The sequence below is a fragment of the Peromyscus leucopus genome, chromosome 2 (genome assembly GCF_004664715.2).
Source record: "Peromyscus leucopus breed LL Stock chromosome 2, UCI_PerLeu_2.1, whole genome shotgun sequence".
NCBI classification, from domain to species: Eukaryota; Metazoa; Chordata; class Mammalia; order Rodentia; family Cricetidae; genus Peromyscus; species Peromyscus leucopus.
Window position 1 is genome coordinate 119847060 of NC_051064.1, and position 19577 is coordinate 119866636.

Sequence of the window (19577 nt, forward strand, 5' to 3'; positions counted from 1 at the left end):
TGCCCTCATTCCTTGCTGGTGTTCCCTGGGGCTCTTCCGAGACCTTCCTCTCTTCTCAATCAGCACGTGCACCCTGACAAATCTGAAACCTCTACCTCTCAACTCCTGCTAGTTCCTCAGTATCAGGAGCTGTGTATCCAACTGCCACAAAGAGCCGCCTTTTATGACCCAAGTTTGCACACCCTGTGTACTTTAAATGCATGAGCTCGCCCATCAGGTAGGCACTCTTACAATCTCCTTTGACAGAGGAATCCCACCTAGAGAGAGAGCGATGTGCCCAACGTCACAGAGCTAATAAGCAATGCCAAGGTTCAACCCGGCAAGCTTAACTCTAAAGACAACGTGCCTCACTGTTATGCAGAACTGAACTACAGGCATGACTGACAGATGCACAGATCTGAATGCTATCTTGTCTTTACTCCACCAAGCAGTAAAAAAGTCCGTGTAAAACAGGAGCTCAACTTCCTTCCACAATCCTTCATCACTCAGTGAAGTATACTTAAGCTTCTTTACACAGCAGGATAGGTGTTTCACGCCCTGGTTATGTCTACCCTCAGACCTTGCTTCCTATCGCTCTTGCTCCCTGCCCTACAAGTCCACCCATCCAAATTAGTGGTAGGTCCTGAATAGGGCTCCCCTTCCTACTTTGGTTAAGCTAGTCTGAGCTGGGTTTTCTGACCCATGCAACTAAAGCGGGAACTACGTGGGCAGGTGGGATTAGAACTGATGATTTCAAAGTTTCCACTCTTTTCCCCACAACGTTAAGAAAAGGGGACAAATCCTGAGAAAACCGACAACAATGAGAGTCCTCTCCCACCACTGTCACCTACCCTGCTCTAGACCTGGCACCTTCTCCCCCGGAAACCATGTCATCATCTTCACTTGGGCAATCTCGCCTGTAAAAAAGTAACCGGCCATTCCTGACTTTGTGAGAGACCCTGCTTCCCACTCCTCCTTCCCCGCAGTCCTCACCTGCACAAAGGAGCACGCCACAGTGCCACTGCGGAGCTGGTTCAGTAGGGTCTCACACACGGCGACATCCGGGACACTGGTGACTCCATCTGTGATCACGATGATACCTGAGACAGGAAAGAAGACAGCCTTGGGGATGGTGGCTCCTTCAGCCACAGGGAGCCCAAGCGACAGTGCCCCGAAGCCCTGTGTCTGCCCACAGCACCTTTCTTCTTCCCCTTTCCCCCTGCTCTCCCTTAGGTGCTCCTCCCCACAGGTTTCCTAGACCATGGCTTTCCCATCAGGTCTCTGCTAGAGCTGAGGGTCCTGGGAAAACCATTGGGAAGGACTTGCAGTTTGCAAACAAGGGGCTCATTCCTTCTGGGGAAACCTCAGTCGTTGGCAACAACCTTCTACTCTTTCGGAACCCATGTCCCACTTACACCAGTATATCTTCTACTGACCTGCACTAGAATTTGAGGGCAGTAACTGCAGCGCCAAGATGCCCTGACGAATCATACTGACCAGCCCAAGATCAGCTGTCACCATGGAGACTCCTATCTTCCGGCCCAGGGACTCCCCTGGTTCTGGGGACTGGTCTTCGGCCTGGCCCAAAATTACAGAAAAGAAGAAATGAGACAGTCAGTACTGCTACCCCTCCTAGAGCAAAACCAGACTTTCCTCCCTGTCTCTCTTGTTTGGTACGGGAGACTGAACCTAGGGCCTCACATGTGCCAAGCACGTGGTCTACCATTGAGTTGACACTGAGCCCTCAAACTGAAACTCAGAGCCCAGTAGTATTCAGGTCAGACAGGTGTAATCCTAAGTACCCCACGTTCTGGACTCTGCAGCGGAGCTCTCTGTGTCCTGAACCTCAGACAGCTTGAAGGGAGCAAAGCACCAACCATTTCAAGTGTCAGACTCCACCTTCCACCAAGAGAGGTCCCTTCCCCTATTTCCCCATCACTGTTCTCAAGTATTTCCCAACCAGCCAAACACAGGGCAGTCATCAGATCCTCTGTGTACAATCTCTTCTCCAGTCTCCAAAGTAATGAGGCAGAACATACCAGCAAGCCAAACAGCTTTGCCCTGATTGTGCAAAATGCTAAATAGAGATCAAAGCTGCCCTTGATCACTTCAGATCCAGGACTGGAGAAGGAAAAAGAGAAAAAAAAAAAAAAAAAAAAAAAAAAAAACAACAACCAACTGAACAAAAACCGCACAGGCCAACGGCCTTCATCCTTTCTCCCAGCACGAGTCTGCGGTGTGGGGGATTCCACCCGAGCTGCCTCTGTCACTTTATCCTTTGTCTTAATCCTCTCTGCTCTCCCTGTCTAGTGGACTTAAGGCTCCTCTTCACCCTCTGTCCTTAGCTCTTCTCTGAATGGCCTCGGCCCCTTTCTTCCTCACTTACCTGGCTCTGGGGCTCATACTGCTGTTGCAGCATGGTGGCCACCTTATCCTCAAAGAGGCAGAGCTGTTCATACACCTGCTGCAGGAACGCCTCCCGCTGGGAAGGGTCCAAAAGGCAACCCTGCACCAGAACCTGAGAAGCACAAGGGACAGGCTGAGATGGGGTGGGCAGAGCACTGGGCATGACACCTCTATTCTTCTGCACATATCCCCTCAGGGAGTTCTGACTTCTCGCTCTCCAGGCACCCGAAGTCTAACTTCATATCCTCAGTCTACTCCAGCATCCTCAACCCAGAAACACTGCAATCCTGCTCAGGCGCTCAGGTCACTATCCACCTTAACTTAGGGTCACAATGTCACTATGTCCGTAGTCCTATAGTCTGGGCTTCTCACTTGCCACCCTTCCTTTAAGGCAGCCCTAGGACCTTCTAGTGCCTTCCATGTTGGGCTATGGAATGCTATCAGTAAACCTGTACTTCCCTGCTTGGCAAAGTCTTTCTTATTCCAACCCATGCCCTTTTATTCCTTTTTCTCCTTAAATATACTTCACATACAAGCTATTTTGGATCCTTTCTCTGCTTAAAGTTCAAACTCTTTATTCCCCCTCAAGGAAAATCCTTTCCTTTCTTCCCCTTAGCAGATAATTCCCACTCTTCTCTGGGGAGCAAGTGAGTCAGTCACCAGGAGCCCACTGACCTAGAGGATGCACCACTCTGCATGCTCTGACGGTCGCCCTTGAAGGCGGCTACAGGTGCAACCCCGCCCATGTTCTTTCCTCAAGGCTCTGAAGAGAAGGCTCCTCTCTCTTCCTCCTCTTTTTCCCCCCGAAGCCAATCTTATCACCTTGCACCTTTCATGTCTCACGCATTCTCTGTGGCCCTTTTCTTTTTAGTTCCACCCTGAGTAAGTGCCGCCTGCATATGGGCCTGCAGTCCCTAGGCGGGCCTCAGGATCCCTTTGCCCTCATCCTTCCCTGTCCTCCTGCCAAACAGCCACTTCTGCTTCTTTGTCCCTGCTTTTGACTGGGGAAGGGACTAGGGACGACTGTTCTCCGGGTCTGTGCGATAGCAAACAGAAGGAGAAATGTCAGGATCTGGAACCACAGAAATATGAGAATGTGCTCCTACTGTTTAGGACCACAGGAGACTGAAATACATCTGCATAAAACCCTAAGTTTTCACAGCTGGAAGCAGCAGTATACACCTATAATCCCAGCAGGAAGACAAGGCAAGATGATCAAGAGTTTGAGGCCAGCCTGGGCTACATGTTGAGTACAACTATATGTTGTGCCACCTTGGGCTAAGATCTTGCTCAAAAGATACCCTACCAAAAATAAGTAAATAAAGTTGTTATTAAAAATCCTAATTTTTTTTTTTTTTGACATGGGACAATGTTCTTATTATAAAGACACAGGACACGAGCCATCTATTTGGAAGGTACATGACGGCTTTTCCTCCTCTTTTGGATGAAGAGATATGGTAAGGGAGGATTAACCCAGTTAGACTACAAAGAAACTGCAAAGACTACAAAGAAACATTAATAATACCTTTTGAGTATCACATTATGGGTAGGTTTTGTTATTTCTTTATATTTTAAGGTAGCGCTCAAATCTCCTTCAGTGGACATATATTAAAAATGTGATTTACCTTTTTTGAAAAGTTTTTTTTTTAAGTTTATGTATTTAACTTTTTTTGCAAGGGGAGTGGGGAGGGTGGGGGTGGTTTGCAGAAGCTGGTCCTCTCCTAGCCTGTGGGTCCTGGGGATCAAAGGTCTTCAGGCATGGTGGCAAGCATCATTTAAGCAGAGCCACCTCACTGGCCCTTACTGTTTTTTCTTTTGGAGTAGGATGCTGTTTGCAGCAACTACAGAGAGAAAAATCCTCTTTGCCCACAGTTGCTGTCCATGTCCGGGCCTCACCCTCTTTCCCACACTTTAATTATCTTGAAGGCTCTCCCCTAATCTATCTTCTATACTGGCCACAAACAAGTGACTTTTCCCTTTGTACAAATCAGAACTTTTGTGGTTCCCTTCTACCTATGGCTTAATCGTTCTAACCATGGTCCCTCTGACTGAAAAGCCCACTACCCCTTCTTCAGATGATTATTTTTTTTCCTCATGCCTCAGTTCATGCTCCAGGACTTGTGGTACAGGCTTACAGTCCCAGCTATTTGGAAGACTGAGGCAGAAGGATCATACATTAGGTCAAAGGTATACAGTGACTTCAAAGCATAGAAAATCTAGTCAGATCCTATTACAAAATACAAAGAATAAATAGAGAACTGGAGATATAACTCAAGGGTAGAGCATTTATTCAGCGTGCATGAGGCCATAGGTTCAATTCTTAGTGTACACACACACACACACACACACACACACACACACACACACACACACACACAAGAGCCAGGTATGATGGTACATGTCTGTAATCTTAGCATTTGGAAAGCTGAAGCAGAAAATAAGAGTGCCAGGCCAGCCAGGTTTATTTAGCAAGATCCTGTCTCAAAAAAAAAAAAAGGCTCAGTTTCAAGGTGCCTTTGTCTAAAAAACTGGGCTTTGTTGGATGTTCCCTACTGGTGTTCTCACAGTATCTATGTCAAAACCTATCAGTGCCCTTATCATACTCAGTTGAAATTATCTCCTTTAATATGTCTCCCTCCTAAGCTCTTAACTGCCCCATCAGGACAGACAGTATCTGGTTTATCTGAGCCCCCCTCCCCCCCCCCCCCCCGGACTTAGCCTAGACATGGTGTGGCTCAGGCTCCAGTCAAGAGGAATAGTATGTGAAGGATGACCTAACAGCCACGCTCTTCCTGATGGCTATGGGAGTCTGCAAAGCCAGGCCTCCGTCGGGAGATACAACCTACAAGCACCAGTTAATGTTAGTGCTAGGAGACACCTGGAACTCGGGCAGAGGGCTGGCAGTCCTGCCTTGAGACCTGGCAAGTACCAACTGTTCTCTAAACACTTCAGACCTTTAGGTGCTGTTCTTGGCATCTAACACTCAGAGAAAAATCTGACTGCTGAGGGTGACAGTATAGCCATAAGGGACGGTTTCCGGGAGCTGCGGGTGGTAAAGAGCAGACGAGGGGAAACTGGGCCAATGCTTATCAAAGCCCAAAACAAGTATTTCAGTAACAGATCTGGACATTTTCCAGAAGGAGTGCTTTCTGATAGGCTGCGCTGCTATCGGAAACCGTTCCATGACTTGTGCAGTCAGCCTGACACCTGACTGCGCACGGGGCCCTCAGAAAAGAACCCTTTTCTGTCGTTACAATGAATTATGTTTCTGGGGCTTGTAACAGCTCCGAATTTGCGAAAGTATCCTAAAAGATTGTGTCCTGGGCTCCTCACAGGAGTCAGCACAACAGAAACCATTTCACAGAACTAAAGGAGTCGGTGGGGGTGGTGAGGGTTGGGGTCCTCACCAGGTGTGTGTGTGTGGGGGGGGGTGAGAGCAAAGAAAACAGTCAAGGGCCAGACACCAAGATGTTTACAGGATGGGTAGAGAAGTATGTGTCTAACTAACCAATGCCAACTAACCAGAGGAAAGCTCTTCTACGACCTGAGCAGCCAACCAAGGGGAGACGTGCAGGAGTAATTACGATGCACGTTCAAGAAGCCAGCAGAGGCTGGGCCGGAAGCGCCATCGATAGAGTACCTTTGAGCATGCGTGAAGCCCTGGGTGGCCCACACCCTCCAAGCCCCAGCATCGGAGAAGTGGAAGCAGTAATCAGAAGTTCAAGGTCATCTTCGGCTACACAGCAAACTCAAAGTTAGCCTGAGCCACACGGGACTCTGCCAAGCGGGTGGGGGAGACAGAGAGCGAGGTGGCTCAGCAGGTAAACACTTGCCACCAAGTCTGATGACCTGAGTTCCATGCTTGTAGAAGGAGAGAACTGACTCCCGTAAGCTGTCCTCTGACTTTCACCAACAAGGTGTAGTCACACAGACACATAGACACAGACACAGACACACGGACACACTAAGTGTAATGAGAAGGATGCGGGGAAGGACCGAAAACCTACGGACCTGGTACCTGGGTACAAACAGTGGAGACAGGAAAAGGGCTTTGTCTTAACAGGTTCTATCAGAGATTGAGTCTGCAGGTACAAGCGTGGAGAAAAGATACACTACCTGGTGGGATTGCAGGCCAATAATGGACGAATAGGCCTGGATTGTTACATAGATCTCAGGCTGGAAGTCAATACAGGATCCAGGCACTCGGAAGGGCCGAAGCAGCCCGCCCAGACAACGGGACAGAGCGTGGAAAACTTCATCAAACAAGATCTCCCCCGTGGAGTCATCCTAAGGGCAATGAAGAGAGAGAGAGATCTCATAAGAGTGTCCAAAGCAGCTCTAAGCAGAATATAGAAACAAGCAGGCTTCCGGGACCAGCAGGACCCCATTCTTATGATCGACACGGAGTAGGCTCTGTTTCTGAACACCCACCATGCATTCACAGGCTTGTCTTTTCCCATAAGGCTGAGGCTGTTTTCATTTCCCACTCTCCCTGCTTCTCATTCCCATTCCATCGTTGTTACTGTTCCTCTCAAACCACTTACCACAATGCCAGTGGATGGGCTGAGGTCCAGCTCAATAACAAAACGATACTGCCAAGCCAGGAAGGTGACCCGTGTGGAAGGGACAAGAAGGAAGGGCCTTGGGACCACTGGTTCATCTGGCTGCCATCCAGGGGGCAAAACACTGAGAACTTCCAGCTCCTGCTCAGACTGAAGCTGACAAGATGGAGGAGAAAGAAGGGGTCGTGGGCAGGAGACATGACAGCTCAGTGACTAAGAAAACTTGTGCCCTCAAAGAGGACCCCACGTCAGGTGGCTCACAACCACCTGTAACTCCAGCTCCAGGGCATCCGATGCCCTCTGCTAGTCTCTACAGGCACTTACACACATGTGACATACACTTCGCACACAGACACACATGTGACACACACTCAGACATAGACATACTAAAAAAAAAAGAAGGTTGAGAAGAATTCCCTTTCTTCTCTGACTCCCAGTTTGGCCACGTCGTAGCTGTGAGGCTACAGAAAAAGTACTCAACCTCTTTAACATCAGTGTCCTCATCTGGAAACCGAACACAATCCTAACAGCAACCTACAGTACTGCTATGCAGTCCAAGGGGATCCTCGATATGAAGTGCTCCCTAGACCTGCATCCTATATCCAAAATGACCCTCCACTGGCTCCACTTTCAATAAACCAACCACAGATCCTCTGCCTCACTAGCTAGAAAAAGTATGAACACATTTTCTGTAAGGAAGCACTTTGCAGGTAAAGCCACCGCCCCTCCCAGCCTTAGAGCTCTAAGAAAAAAAAGAGATCCTTCTGGGCCATGCCCTCACCTCCCACCTGTCACTAGGACATACCAGGAATTCTTGGGGTGTGGCCTGAACAGTCTGATGCAGATGATTAAGGAACCAAGCCAGGCGAACATTTCGGGAGATTCGATAATCTTTTTTCATTAACAGAAACACCTGGCCAGCTTCTTCTACCTAATGAGAGAGACAGAAGACCAAGAGGACACTGAGTTCCCAGTATATACACATCCCATGCAAGCAGCTTGCCCAGGAGCCCGCACAGTGAGAGGAACGGCAGCAGAGGTGACGTCTATCCTTGCTGTCACGAGGAGTGCTCCCAACGACCCCACACAGATGCAGGAAACTTAGCTTCTTGTAGCGTGTTTCCACAAACGCTTACGTCTTTCTCTTATAAACCATAAGCTCCCAAAGGTAGGAGAGAGGCTTTGTCCTGTTTGTGTGCCCCTGTGCTTGGCACACTGATTCACGAGACCCAGTCAGTATCCAATCTGCTACATGAACACTTTGTCAGTAACCGTCTCGGTCTTACCCACAGCCGACACTAAAGAAACCTTCACCGAGTACGTTTAAGATTGCTGAGCACATGAAGCCTCCTAGGTGTTATCTCATATCAAGTTCCTGTGGGTCACACTCTCCACTCACATGCCTATCAACTGTCAGTGCTTTAGTTTCTTTCCCCTGAGCCTTCAGGGGTGGTCAGTTCAACAGCATCCTTATTTTTCTACCATACAAAGCAAATTTTCTACCTGGCAAAGATGACTCAGGACATATTATCCTCTGTCCACACACATATACTATGGCAGCTGTACTCTCACAGGAAGAAACCTATCATTTTGTCAAAGTGGTAAATCTTACTTAATAGGCTTGACTTTTTGGTCAGCAAGCAGCCTTTCTGATCCACCCCCCCCCCCCCCCCCCCCCCCGGTACTCCCAGCAGACCAACTTACCTATCATTCACAAAAACGGAATAATCACCCTTCACCCTAGTTATTGTATCATTACACACTGAATAAGCATGCTAACGGGTAAGAATGTGGTTTTATGACAGCAAGAAACAGAGTAGCCTGATCCTGTCCAGGGTCCTGGGAGGATGGGATGACGAAGGTCCAGCAGAGCTCTCTACAGGAGATGGCCCAGATGGAGGGCAGAGACCGGCCACTGCATCACTGAACTCGCATCTGAGCACGCAGTTTCACAATGCACAGCTTCCACTGCTTTACCTTTCTCTTGCTTTCAACGCTCTTTGGAATGACTGATTTCTCCAAGGCCAACCTGAAGTCTGCTTTCATCTGTCAGTTCTTACAGAATCCATCTAAAACCAGGCATGTTTGCCTAGCTTTCTGGGAAAATTCCCCTTTATCTGTGATCCTTTGATTCAAACATTTCCAAAATCTCCTAAGTTGTCAGACATTCAAGATGTACTTTATCAGAACCAGAAGGCTGGCTTAATAGAATTTAAGCAGCTGGAATGTTTTTCAAAGTGGGATTCACGCACCAGCTGCACCAGAATCACCTGAGTTGTTTATTAAAATGCACATTTGATGCCTGGGTACCATCAGAGACCAGCTGAATGAAGAGCTGACAGATACCAAGAATCTACATTTTAACTAGCTCCCCTGGGGATTTTTCCATATTACTGTTTGAGAATTTTTTTAATTAGTTATGTTTCATAGCATTCACATTCATATGGAACTTCAAGACCTCAATACTAACATCCCTTGAGTCTGATGGTGCCTAACTTTTGATGTAGTCCAATAAACAAGACAAAGCAGGCTTTGGGAATCAGAGACCTGGATTCTGAAGTATTCTATTACATGCTATGCATGTGATCATACAGGCGACTGAAAAGTTTTCCAGGCTTCAATCTCTTTACTGTAATATCTAGATAACAATATCTCTGTGGGGATATTGCAATTAAATGGGAGGAAGAACAACGCCGGAGGAAGGCTGTCACTGTTTAGAATAGTCATCGAGGCCTACATACCATTTATGCCAAGCTGAATATCTGCTTCCAGGCACTGTGCTTCTTTTTTTCTGGGTTTGAGATTAAGGGCTAAATTATTCTCCGAGCCTTTTCTAAGACAAACCATGTGCTGTCTTCCCACAAAATAACATGGATACCTCCCTCCCTCCTATGGGAAGCCTCTCGCCATTATAAACCTGAACTTCTAGCATGGCCTCAAGGTCTCAGTCCCCTCGCCCACCACTACAGTAAAAGCAGGCATTCGAGTAAGAGCACCTTGGACCACAGCTGACTCTGCGAGGTTTCTCATTTGTGAACAGGGATAACAAGAGTGACTACTTCATGAGGACTGTACCTGTATTAGATACTCAGAGAACTTACATTTCCTGAGCTCCACCTAACCGCTTATAGAGGAAGGTTAAATGCCCCACTAAACCTTAAACATCCTCATTTGTTCTTCTGAAACACCTAGTATAAGTCAATGTTCATTTCCTCCCCAAAGCTAAGGCGTGCATCAGTCTGCATCCACCCTAACACGCAGCACAACTTTGGGTCTAGAGCACTACTCATTTTTCTCCTCGGGAGCCTAACATCCCTAAACATCACTTTTTCTTCTTGGTATTCTGTTTCTACACTACTCATTGAGTTTTTCTATGTGTAGTTTCCCTATCAGAGTCACGCAGACACACACGTATGTATAAGTACTTTGTGTGTGTACGCACACAAGCACACGATGTGTCATAGCGTACATGTGCAGGTCAGAGGACAGCTTGTAGGTCTAGAGCTGGACCTACCTATTTGGGAATTCTAGCCCCAATACTGGCTGTGCAACTGTATTTCTCTTAATAGCTGTACCTCAGTTTCCTGAAAAGGGGGGTGATAATGGTGTTTCCCTCACAGGGCTGAAAGAACTGGTAACGGTAAAGTGCTCAGGATGGTGGCTGGAAGCAGTGAGAACTCAGCAAGTTTGCCATTACTGTTTTATCATTACACTCATCCATCGCCCTTCCCTCCTAAGTATTCTTCTGTGGCCACGGCCATTCTAGCCAAATCTAAGGTTCTGTTTCTTTCTCAGATCCTCTCATTCGGCTAGAATGAGCAGTCCTCGGGTATCTTAGCATGATCAGGCACCTCACCTGCTCTGACTTTTCAGTTTTCTGCTCTGTACCTGAGAATAAATACTGCCAGATTCCCTACACGAGTTCTTCGCATCGAAGGGGTGCCTCATCTGACTTGATCCCCAAGCCACACCACAGAACAAACATTTTTATAAAGAAGGAAACTGGATCTGGGAAGTTAAGACTGCTAGAACGGTTGCAGGGCTTTTCCAAAAGCATGGACTGCTAAAGCGAAATCAACTCATGCTACTGATCACATTCCAGTAGATGAGATGCAAAAACCCGCCACGTCGGTCAGCTTCGGCGTAGCCCGATGAAAACCGCCAACTAATAGCCCAAACACGAGTTTTGTCAGCACCACTGTATCTAGGTCTGTGGGTGGGAGACGAGGACCAGGATGGCATCTGAGTAAACAAAACAGCTACAGACTCCTCGAGGCTCCGGAGGCTGGAGGCCGCCACACGCCTGCCCTCGGGCCTGGGCCCCGCACCCGCCCGCCCCTCACCTCTGGCTCCGGGCGCTCCGAGGCCATCACACAGCCCTCCCGCGCCGGCCCGGGCCAGGAAGGCTGCTCCACTCCTGACCTCTGACCCAGCTAGCTCGGCACCGGCAGGAACCGGAAGTCGTGGGGATGGCCGCGTTCTGCGCTTTCTGATTGGTGAGCACAGCTGGCGGAGCGAGAAACCGGAAGAGGAAGTGGTTGCGCCAGCCGGGCCGTGGCAATGCAGGTGAGAAGCGGCCTGGGCCTTCCATCCTCTAGCCGCCGGCCGGAGGGTGGGCGGGCGGAGGACTCTGGGAAGTTAGGGATGTGAGGAGAGGGCAGAGGCCTCGGCAGTTTGGGGGAAAGGCGGCGAACCGGGGAGAGACGAGGACAGCTCCGGGAGGCGCGGGGATTGAGCCCGCTAACGCGACCGGGTCAGAGGCCTGCGGGGAGGCACGGCCGACTTGCTTGATTGTGTGAAAGGATCGAGTTGGCATTTGGGAAGGCTCGAGAAAGTAGTGGGCTGGCACCAGGCTCTTGGACACAGGCATAACAAGGCTTCAGAAGTCTGAAGGGATTGTGGGCTGCCAAGGGCGAAAACTAAGCTGTTTGTAATCCGAGGTGTGGGCGGAACCTAGTATTTAACCCCATCAGTCAGTGTCGGGTTTGCAAATCAACTTTGTAACATTCTTCCCGGCTTGTACCCAGTTGCTAAGGGCGGAGAAGTGGAGTAAATAGAGCACAGATGGTCAAGCGGAAACCCTCTGCAGACTCAGCATTTAGAATTGTCTAACGTTCAGAAACAATGTTGGTTTCCTCGCCTTTGTCATTCATTACTCATTTAGTCTGTTGCACCTGGTAGTCCTACAGCGAGTGTTTATGGGTCACCCGAGCTTACAAAAGAGACTGGAATACTGGCAGAGAGAGATCCATGAGTACACATTGACTCAGCAAATGCCAAGGATAAACGACCAGTTGGGGATGGGGACCGCAGAGCTGGTATTCAGAGAAAGCCTCACACATAAAGGCAAAATGTGAGATTCTCCAGACTGTGTTGTTGACAGTAGCTGCGCTCACAAGGCAGAGGATCATGATGTACGCATATGTACTACAGAGGTACCCGTGAGATAATGAACTTCAGGAATTCCTTCTGGCCTTAAGTGCTGACAGCACCCCTGCTATCATGGCAAACCTTTCTAAAATGTACTGAACTTTCTGAAAGAAATGGGGCAACACCAACCCCACAGAGTGACACAATCCAAGGATTCTCCATATGCCCAAGGGAAGCAGAGTCATGACAGCAGGCAGGAGGGTGGTAGGCAGGCTATGTCTATTTTCCAGAAAAGGGCTAGACTTACAAAGAAGCCTGTGCTCCGGCTTGAGCATGGTCTTGTTAACCCTGCTGCAGATCTAAGAGAAGGTGGGCTTTTAAGAGAGGCAAACCTTTTGAGCTGGGAGGAGAAATGATACAGCTCTAAGCCAGTTTTGTTATGAAGACAAAAAAAAACCATGAAGTCATAAGCAGAAGGGAATTAGGTCTGGTGCAATGTTCCTGTTGAAGTACCGTGGTGTAGGAGGATGATAAAAGGAATCAGTTAGTAGGAGGACTTTAGGCCAGGTGAACAGGTTGAAAGGTCTAAGGGTTGATGCTGTCTGTAACCCAAATACCAAGACAGAAAACAATTGAGCTTTTCCGTATGTGTCACACTCACTTGTATCTGAGTAACCAAACATCCTACTGATGCAGAGGGAGGAGAAGCAGCTTGAGGCATCATTAGATGCCCTGCTGAATCAAGTGGCTGATCTGAAGAATTCGCTGGGGAGTTTCATTTACAAGTTGGAAAACGAGTATGACCGGCTGACCTGGTAAGGATTGCCAGGACAAGCTGGAGAGGGATCCATGGGTGGTGGGGCCAAGCCCCCTGGCTGACAGGACATCTCCAGTGATGTAACTATTTATCAGTTTGCAAATATTCTTTTTGGTTTGGAAAGAACTAGGTTGCCCAACACTGACAAGTATAGTTTGGCTTAAAGCCTCCATGGCAAGGAAGTAGAGAAGTACCCAGTTTCCCAACCCTGGTTGTTTCTAGGTTTTAATTCTTACGCTTGACTTCTTTGGTGAGGAGGTATTCCCCCAGTGGAGGACAATTATAGCTACATTCATACCGGATCTCCTTCCACAGATGGGGCTCAACCTAAGATACAACCTACTTTGGAATGATGGATTCTGTTACTAGACTAGAAAGGAGGCTTTTATCCACTTTAAGATTACCATAGTATAACCACAGTCTCTGTTTTCCACTACTCCCAATCCCATTCAAGCAATGAGTTGCTTTTTTTTTTTCTATGTCTGTGTCAGAAATTGAAAGTGTGTTCCTCTTTCCCAACTCCATCCTCTCTGCTAGCAAATTTGGTTCTTGCCTAGGCTAGCCATAGGGCTGTGAGTCTTCTGGGGGTGAGTCTGGGTGTTCCAGCATTGGGGACTTACAGAGATTACTTATAGGGAAAAATAGTTCTGATGACTTCTTACCACCCCCAGGCCTTCTGTCCTGGACAGCTTTGCACTGCTGTCTGGACAGTTGAACACTCTGAACAAGGTCTTAAAGCATGAGAAGACACCACTGTTCCGTAACCAGGTCATCATCCCCCTGGTGCTGTCCCCAGATCGAGATGAAGACCTCATGGTAAGAAGAAAGGATTGAACTTGGGAAATCAAGTCCTTAAATGAAAGTCTAGAGCACAGTTGTTGATTGGATCCTCTGTATAGCAATGAAAAGTAAGGGCTGCCATCTGGAAGACTTGCTTTTTCATCCTTCTGGAGGCTGGAGTCACACTTAAATAATGCTGTGATTACCAAGGCCCATATCACCAAGTCCATGACCTTTCTACCCCCCCCCCCCAAAAAAAGTCAGTTCTGTCTGCCTGTGACTTTGTCTGATCAGTCTTTAAAATGTGGGGTTGGGAATTTAGCTCAGTGGTAGAGCAAAGTCCTGGTTTGGTCCCCAGAATGGGGTGGGGGTGAGGAATAAAAAAAAATCCCAAACAAAACAGAAACAACAACAAAAAGAAAATTACAATGTGGCTGTGGAGGGTGGAATTTAATTTGCCCTAGTGCTGATGGAGTGTGTGTGTGAAAAGACAGTGCCACAGAAAGCTACATTTGTGCCTCAGGTTGTGTTGTCTCTGAAAATGCAGTTGCCTGTGGAAAGGAAACTGGGTTAGAATCAACTTAGTTGGATCGCACAATAGGATCAATACTCTCTGTGTTGCAGCGTCAGACTGAGGGACGAGTGCCTGTTTTCAGCCATGAGGTTGTCCCTGACCATTTGAGAACCAAGCCTGACCCTGAAGTTGAAGAGCAAGAGAAGCAGCTGACAACAGATGCTGCCAGAATTGGTGCTGATGCAGCTCAGGTTGGACTGAGTCACTGCCCTGCTGCCCCATCCCCATCCCTTCATAAGAAGCAAGACTTTACCAAGCCTGTGTAGTGGGAGTTGGTTAAGCTGGGCTGCCTCTGGAAGAGCATAAGAAAGATGCTTCACGAGAGTCATTACTAATCACTACATCGATTCATGTGTGTTACAGAAGCAGATCCAGAGCTTGAATAAAATGTGCTCAAACCTTTTGGAGAAAATCAGCAAAGAGGAACGAGAGTCAGAGAGTGGAGGTAAGGAGGGGAGGTTGGCAAACAGGAGAGCTGTATGAGATGGCTAGAGCGGGAACGGTAGTCTGCCTGATAGTGAAGTGAGGACCTAAGAAGGAGCTGCTGGGGCTGCCAAGATGGCTCCGTGGGCAAAGGCACCTGCTGCCAGGCCTGACCTAAGTTTGATCCCTGTGACCTCTGTGGTGGAGGGAAGAACCAAAAGGCTGTCCTCTGACCACCACACACAAAATAAGTCAGTGTGGTTTTAGAAAAGAAGCGTGAACTGGCAAGGAGAGGTCTGTATCCTGTTAGTGCTCTGTGTTTAAGACTAGCCTGAAAGCAAATGCAGGAAATGGACAAAGTGAAAATTAAAGACAGGTTTGGGGACTTCGAGCTCTTTGATGGGGCTGGAGAGGTTCTAGATGTTTCTGCAATCAGAACTGTAAGCCTGGTGGTCATCACTGGCCTCCCGACTGCTGGGTTTAGTCTAGAATTGAACACACACTTCAGTGTTCTTGCTTTTTTTTTTTTTTTTTTTTTTTTTTTTCTTTTTTCCAGGTCTCCGGTCAAACAAGCAGACTTTCAACCCTGCAGACACTAATGCTTTAGTGGCAGCTGTTGCCTTTGGGAAGGGGCTGTCTAATTGGAGACCTTCAGGTAGCAGTGGTCCTGGCCAACCTGGCCAGCCAGGAGCTGGTACAATCCTTGCAGGAACCTCAGGATTACAGCAAGTTCAGATGGCGGGTGCTCCAAACCAGCCGCAGACAATGCTCAGTGGAGTCCAGATGGCTCAAGCAGGTCAGCCAGGTAGGGTGACATGGACTGACTGCAGGAGTGTGAGAATGAGCTAGATTAAGCCCCCATCAACCCCAGACCTGGAGATTTTCCTCCTTTGCATGGTCACTCAAAAGACAGTCAGAAGCCCCGCAACAGGTACCAGAGAAGGCCCTTGACTAGCAGGAGCTGTTGTTATCTTTTACATTCGTCTCAGACTTTTGTCTCCACTGTCCTGTTATTCTGGATGGTACTGTGTGTCTCTTAGGTAGAGAAATAAGTGAGTGAACCTTGATCAAGACCATTTGGTAGATAATCAAGACCATTCGGTGGATAATCAACAAGCTGGTAGTTTTTTGGGTCTGCCTGGATTCTTTCCTCTCACCCTGTCCCTTAGTCTTGGCTTCCTGCCCTTTCTCAGGCTCATTTTTACTTCCTGTGAGAGCAGTCTGGAGGCGTTCACAGGGGCAGCTGCATGGGTATCTCTTCAGGCTGTTTAGGGAAAAGGACAAATAAAACAACAGAGAACACACTACTCTTTACCTGTGACACTAAACAGGGCCACATAAGCCATATGCCTGTCTTCCAGAGGTAGATGAGCAGAAGTCCATTGCGGGGACTGTTCAGACCCCTCTTCTCTTTCTAGAACACCCTTTCCTCCTAGATACCTTCCGTGAGGGAGCCGAGTGAGGCAGCAGCGCACCTGTGACCTCTGCTACCCAGAGTCAGAAGCCACAGAGGTTCTGAGGGCCAGGAGATGACAGGAATCTGAGAGCTGCATTTCTCCTTTATTGTGAAAATTGATCAGATGCCTTTCTTTGTGTTCCTTTTAGGGAAAATGCCAAGTGGAATAAAAACCAACATCAAGTCAGCTTCAATGCATCCCTACCAGCGGTGAGTGTGGACAGCAGCCCCCACTCTCAGGTGACCTGTGCTGAGTTGGGCAGTGAAAGTGTCTTTTGCTCAAGGCTTACATAGATGGGGACAATGAAAAGAACACAGGCTTTCAGCAACAGACAAATCTCAGCTCCGCTGTGAATAGCTGTGCGACCTTGGGAAAGTGACCTCATTTTTCTGAGCCTGGGTTCTTATTTGTAAATGGTGATAATACCTACCTCATAAGGTTGTTGTGAGGATTAAAATGAGAAAACGAATGTAAAACACTTAGCATGGTATATGAAATACTGGGTCTTGAATAAATGATAGTTTCTTACTTTTCCACCCTGCTATTCGCTGTCCGGCACCCAGAACTTACTGTGATTGGTAAAGCTCCATGACAGTGGTGAGCTAATGGATACGGGATCAAGTAATCCAGGAACCATGGCAGCCTGTATGTCTTGGCAGTGTATTGTTTCTGTAGGCTCTTCTGCCCAGGTTCCATCTTGCTGGCTCCATCCAAGCTACAGGCGAAGAGGTTTCTAGGCTGGGACACTGTCCACCTACAGGTCTGATGAAAGCAGTTCAGCTTTTACCTGGGAAATAGGTAACAGTACCCATCTTTACCCTACTGTTATGAAGATGTCTAGGGAGCAGCTGGTGGGAGATTGCTTAGGATAGGCCCTGTCAGGCAATAGCACAGATAAAGTACGTCTTCCTCCTTGGAGAGGAGTTAGGCTTCACGTTGTCACTCACGGGCCTTATTTGTCCTCACAGTAACTACTCCCTGTTTCTGCCCTCTTCCATCTCACTAAACAATGTGGCTCAGGTAAGATCCAGATTGAAAGTGGGAAGGGCAACAGCCCCATTCTCCTTTCCTGCTTTCGTAGAGTTGAAGAACTGAATTTGTGGACAGGCAGCCATGTTGCCTTTCTCAGCGTTCTTTTGTGGGCAAGGGCAGGGATTGAGTCAGCAGAAGTGGGCCAAAGGGTTTCTTTGTTCAATAAAGTTATTTAAATTGATGTTCACTGGCTCAGGGTTGTCTGATTGAAATTTATGAACAGTGTACAAGGCAATTTTAATCTGTTCTCCTTAAAGTATTTCCTTATCTTTAATTTTTCCTTTATTTAAAAACCCGAAGACTTCCTTCTGGCTACACTATGTGAGTTCTCTTCTGTCACACACTAGTGCTTTGGTCTTTGGTCCTTGTTAAACAGCATTCTACCAGGCTGGGGCAGCAAAGGCCTGGAAAAGTGGTCCTCTGTTGCTGGTCTGTGGAGCCGGGAGTGGTGTTGACAAGCTAATTGACCACAACACACTGCACCAGGGGAGTCCTGTCATCTGCTCTGAGGCAATGGCAAACCTTTCCCCCACTTAAAAGGGCTGGCCCATTAGCCCATCCAGGTGTTGTTTATCTTCTCATCTCCTCCCTTCCCACTAAATGTCAACGCTAACTTGGGTATTGACTAGAGCTCTAGCTGGACTTTTGCGGACTCTCAGAGTATCTTTCGGTGATTGCTGTCCTTTACTCCACCTGTAACCAACCCCAAGTCTTCGCTGTCCCAGATGAACTGACTTCACTGCCACCACGCTATTGAAATGGCTTCCTTGTCCTCCAAGAACAGGAATATCTTCCTGCTGCAGGAGGAGCATTCAGGCCCTCACCTGCATTTCATGCCCTTAAGCAAACACTTGAGTGGTGAAGGCACCCACACCTCTGTTAGTTGCTCAGGTAGCACATGCTGTCATTTCTAGCACCTCCTCCCTCCAGAGCGCCAGACATCTCAGCATACACATCTGCTGATCTCCCTCTCGGGGGCTCATACACCAATTCACCCCACGATAGCAAGGATGTCTGGAACCCCTACTGCTTCATCTTTCAGGAGCAATGTGTGTGGAGTTGCCTGTGAAAAAGACAACTGTTTACTCCTTAGATTTGGGGTTTGTAGGTGACAGCACTACTTCACCATTCCTGTTTCTGATCATTTTCTGCTTGGGGATTGTCCTTTCCGCTGCATTTGGGGCCCTTGCACAAGGGGATCAGGTGGACAGAGGTCTGCTCCCTTGTCTCCCGGGTTCTGGGATAGAGAAAGCAGCAGCAGTGTGACACTTGAAGTCTTCCCACAGCGGTTCATCCCACTGAAGGTGGGAGCTTATGGAATCAACGTCAAGCCCAGCAGGGTTGCCTAAGACCTCTCTCTCTGGTTCTGCCCTGAGGCTGGGATTCAGCCATTGCTGATTGCCTTGGTCACCTGTTCCTTCTCTTCTTCCAGTGTGAACTGCTGTCCTACTTAGCTGGCTCACCACACTCAACTGTGCCTTTGGGGGACAATGGCTAAGGTAGGTCAGTTGTAGCCAAATGTTCGTTGTAGCCCTGTGGATTGCCAGCACTAGCTAGGTACAGGCTAGAGAGGATGTGGTTGCCCATCTTTTACCCTGCTGCTGAAGGGAAGAAGCTGAACTCGGCAAGAATGCCCAATGTGAGGTCGAGCCCTTCTCCACCCCCTACCCCCCTCCCCCAAGCAGCTGGAAACAGCCTCTCCCTTTGTCTGAGTTTCTTGTACAGAATAATCCTCCTTATGGACAATGTATTCTCTGTGTCCTGTGGACACAGGAGCCGTGTGCGCTGATCCCAGCACTAGGCTGGACAGAGGCTGAAGCCTTCCAAACGCCCACCCTGCTCAGCCCCGATTGATGTCCAGTGGAACTACTAAGGGTTAGACATTTGTTCCTGTGTGCTCCAGACTGGAGGGGCAGCAGAGCCTTCTGTGGCTTGTCACTGGCCAGTAGTATGACCAGGATTTGTGCTTCCTTTTCTGGTCTGCCCTGAGCGTTAAGCACCAACTTGTAGAGGTTTAATGTGATTCTATCTTCAAAGTCTGGAATGCGCAGGGGCTAGCGCTTGGAAAATGATAGGGACAGGGAGTGACTTGCCTGGTAGGCCATGGTGCTCCTCATGTCACATGGACATCAACACGTGCTCTGTTCCACAGGACAAACTTCTTTAACAATCTGCCT

At 48.3% G+C, this 19577-nt stretch overlaps 2 protein-coding genes across 7 annotated transcripts in view; one reads left to right on the forward strand and one right to left on the reverse strand.

The window, feature by feature from the left end:
- Positions 1-11396, reverse strand: part of Szt2 (SZT2 subunit of KICSTOR complex) — a 47311-nt gene extending 35915 nt beyond the window's left edge. For all 5 annotated transcript variants that reach the window (XM_037202876.1, XM_028893162.2, XM_028893163.2 and 2 more), the window contains exons 1-7: positions 11291-11396; positions 7753-7878; positions 6930-7103; positions 6502-6672; positions 2366-2497; positions 1416-1557; positions 973-1079 (exon numbers count right to left, since the gene is read on the reverse strand). In XM_037202876.1, the coding sequence (XP_037058771.1) occupies positions 973-1079; positions 1416-1557; positions 2366-2497; positions 6502-6672; positions 6930-7103; positions 7753-7878; positions 11291-11317 (879 nt within the window). In that variant the 5' untranslated portion in view covers positions 11318-11396. The remainder of the gene's footprint in view (positions 1-972; positions 1080-1415; positions 1558-2365; positions 2498-6501; positions 6673-6929; positions 7104-7752; positions 7879-11290) is intronic.
- A 55-nt stretch (positions 11397-11451) lies between these two features.
- Positions 11452-17581, forward strand: Med8 (mediator complex subunit 8). 2 transcript variants are annotated; one of them, XM_028893158.1, is made up of 7 exons: positions 11452-11513; positions 13014-13132; positions 13806-13950; positions 14539-14679; positions 14852-14933; positions 15468-15716; positions 16517-17581. In XM_028893158.1, exons 1-7 carry the CDS (start codon positions 11508-11510, stop codon positions 16579-16581), a joined length of 807 nt encoding a protein of 268 aa, XP_028748991.1. In that variant the 5' UTR covers positions 11452-11507; the 3' UTR covers positions 16582-17581. The 2 variants fall into 2 exon arrangements, with proteins under 2 accessions (XP_028748991.1, XP_028748992.1); XM_028893159.2 differs by lacking the exon at positions 11452-11513 and having other exon boundaries at positions 11520-13132; positions 15468-15707.
- The last annotated feature ends 1996 nt before the right edge of the window (positions 17582-19577 follow it).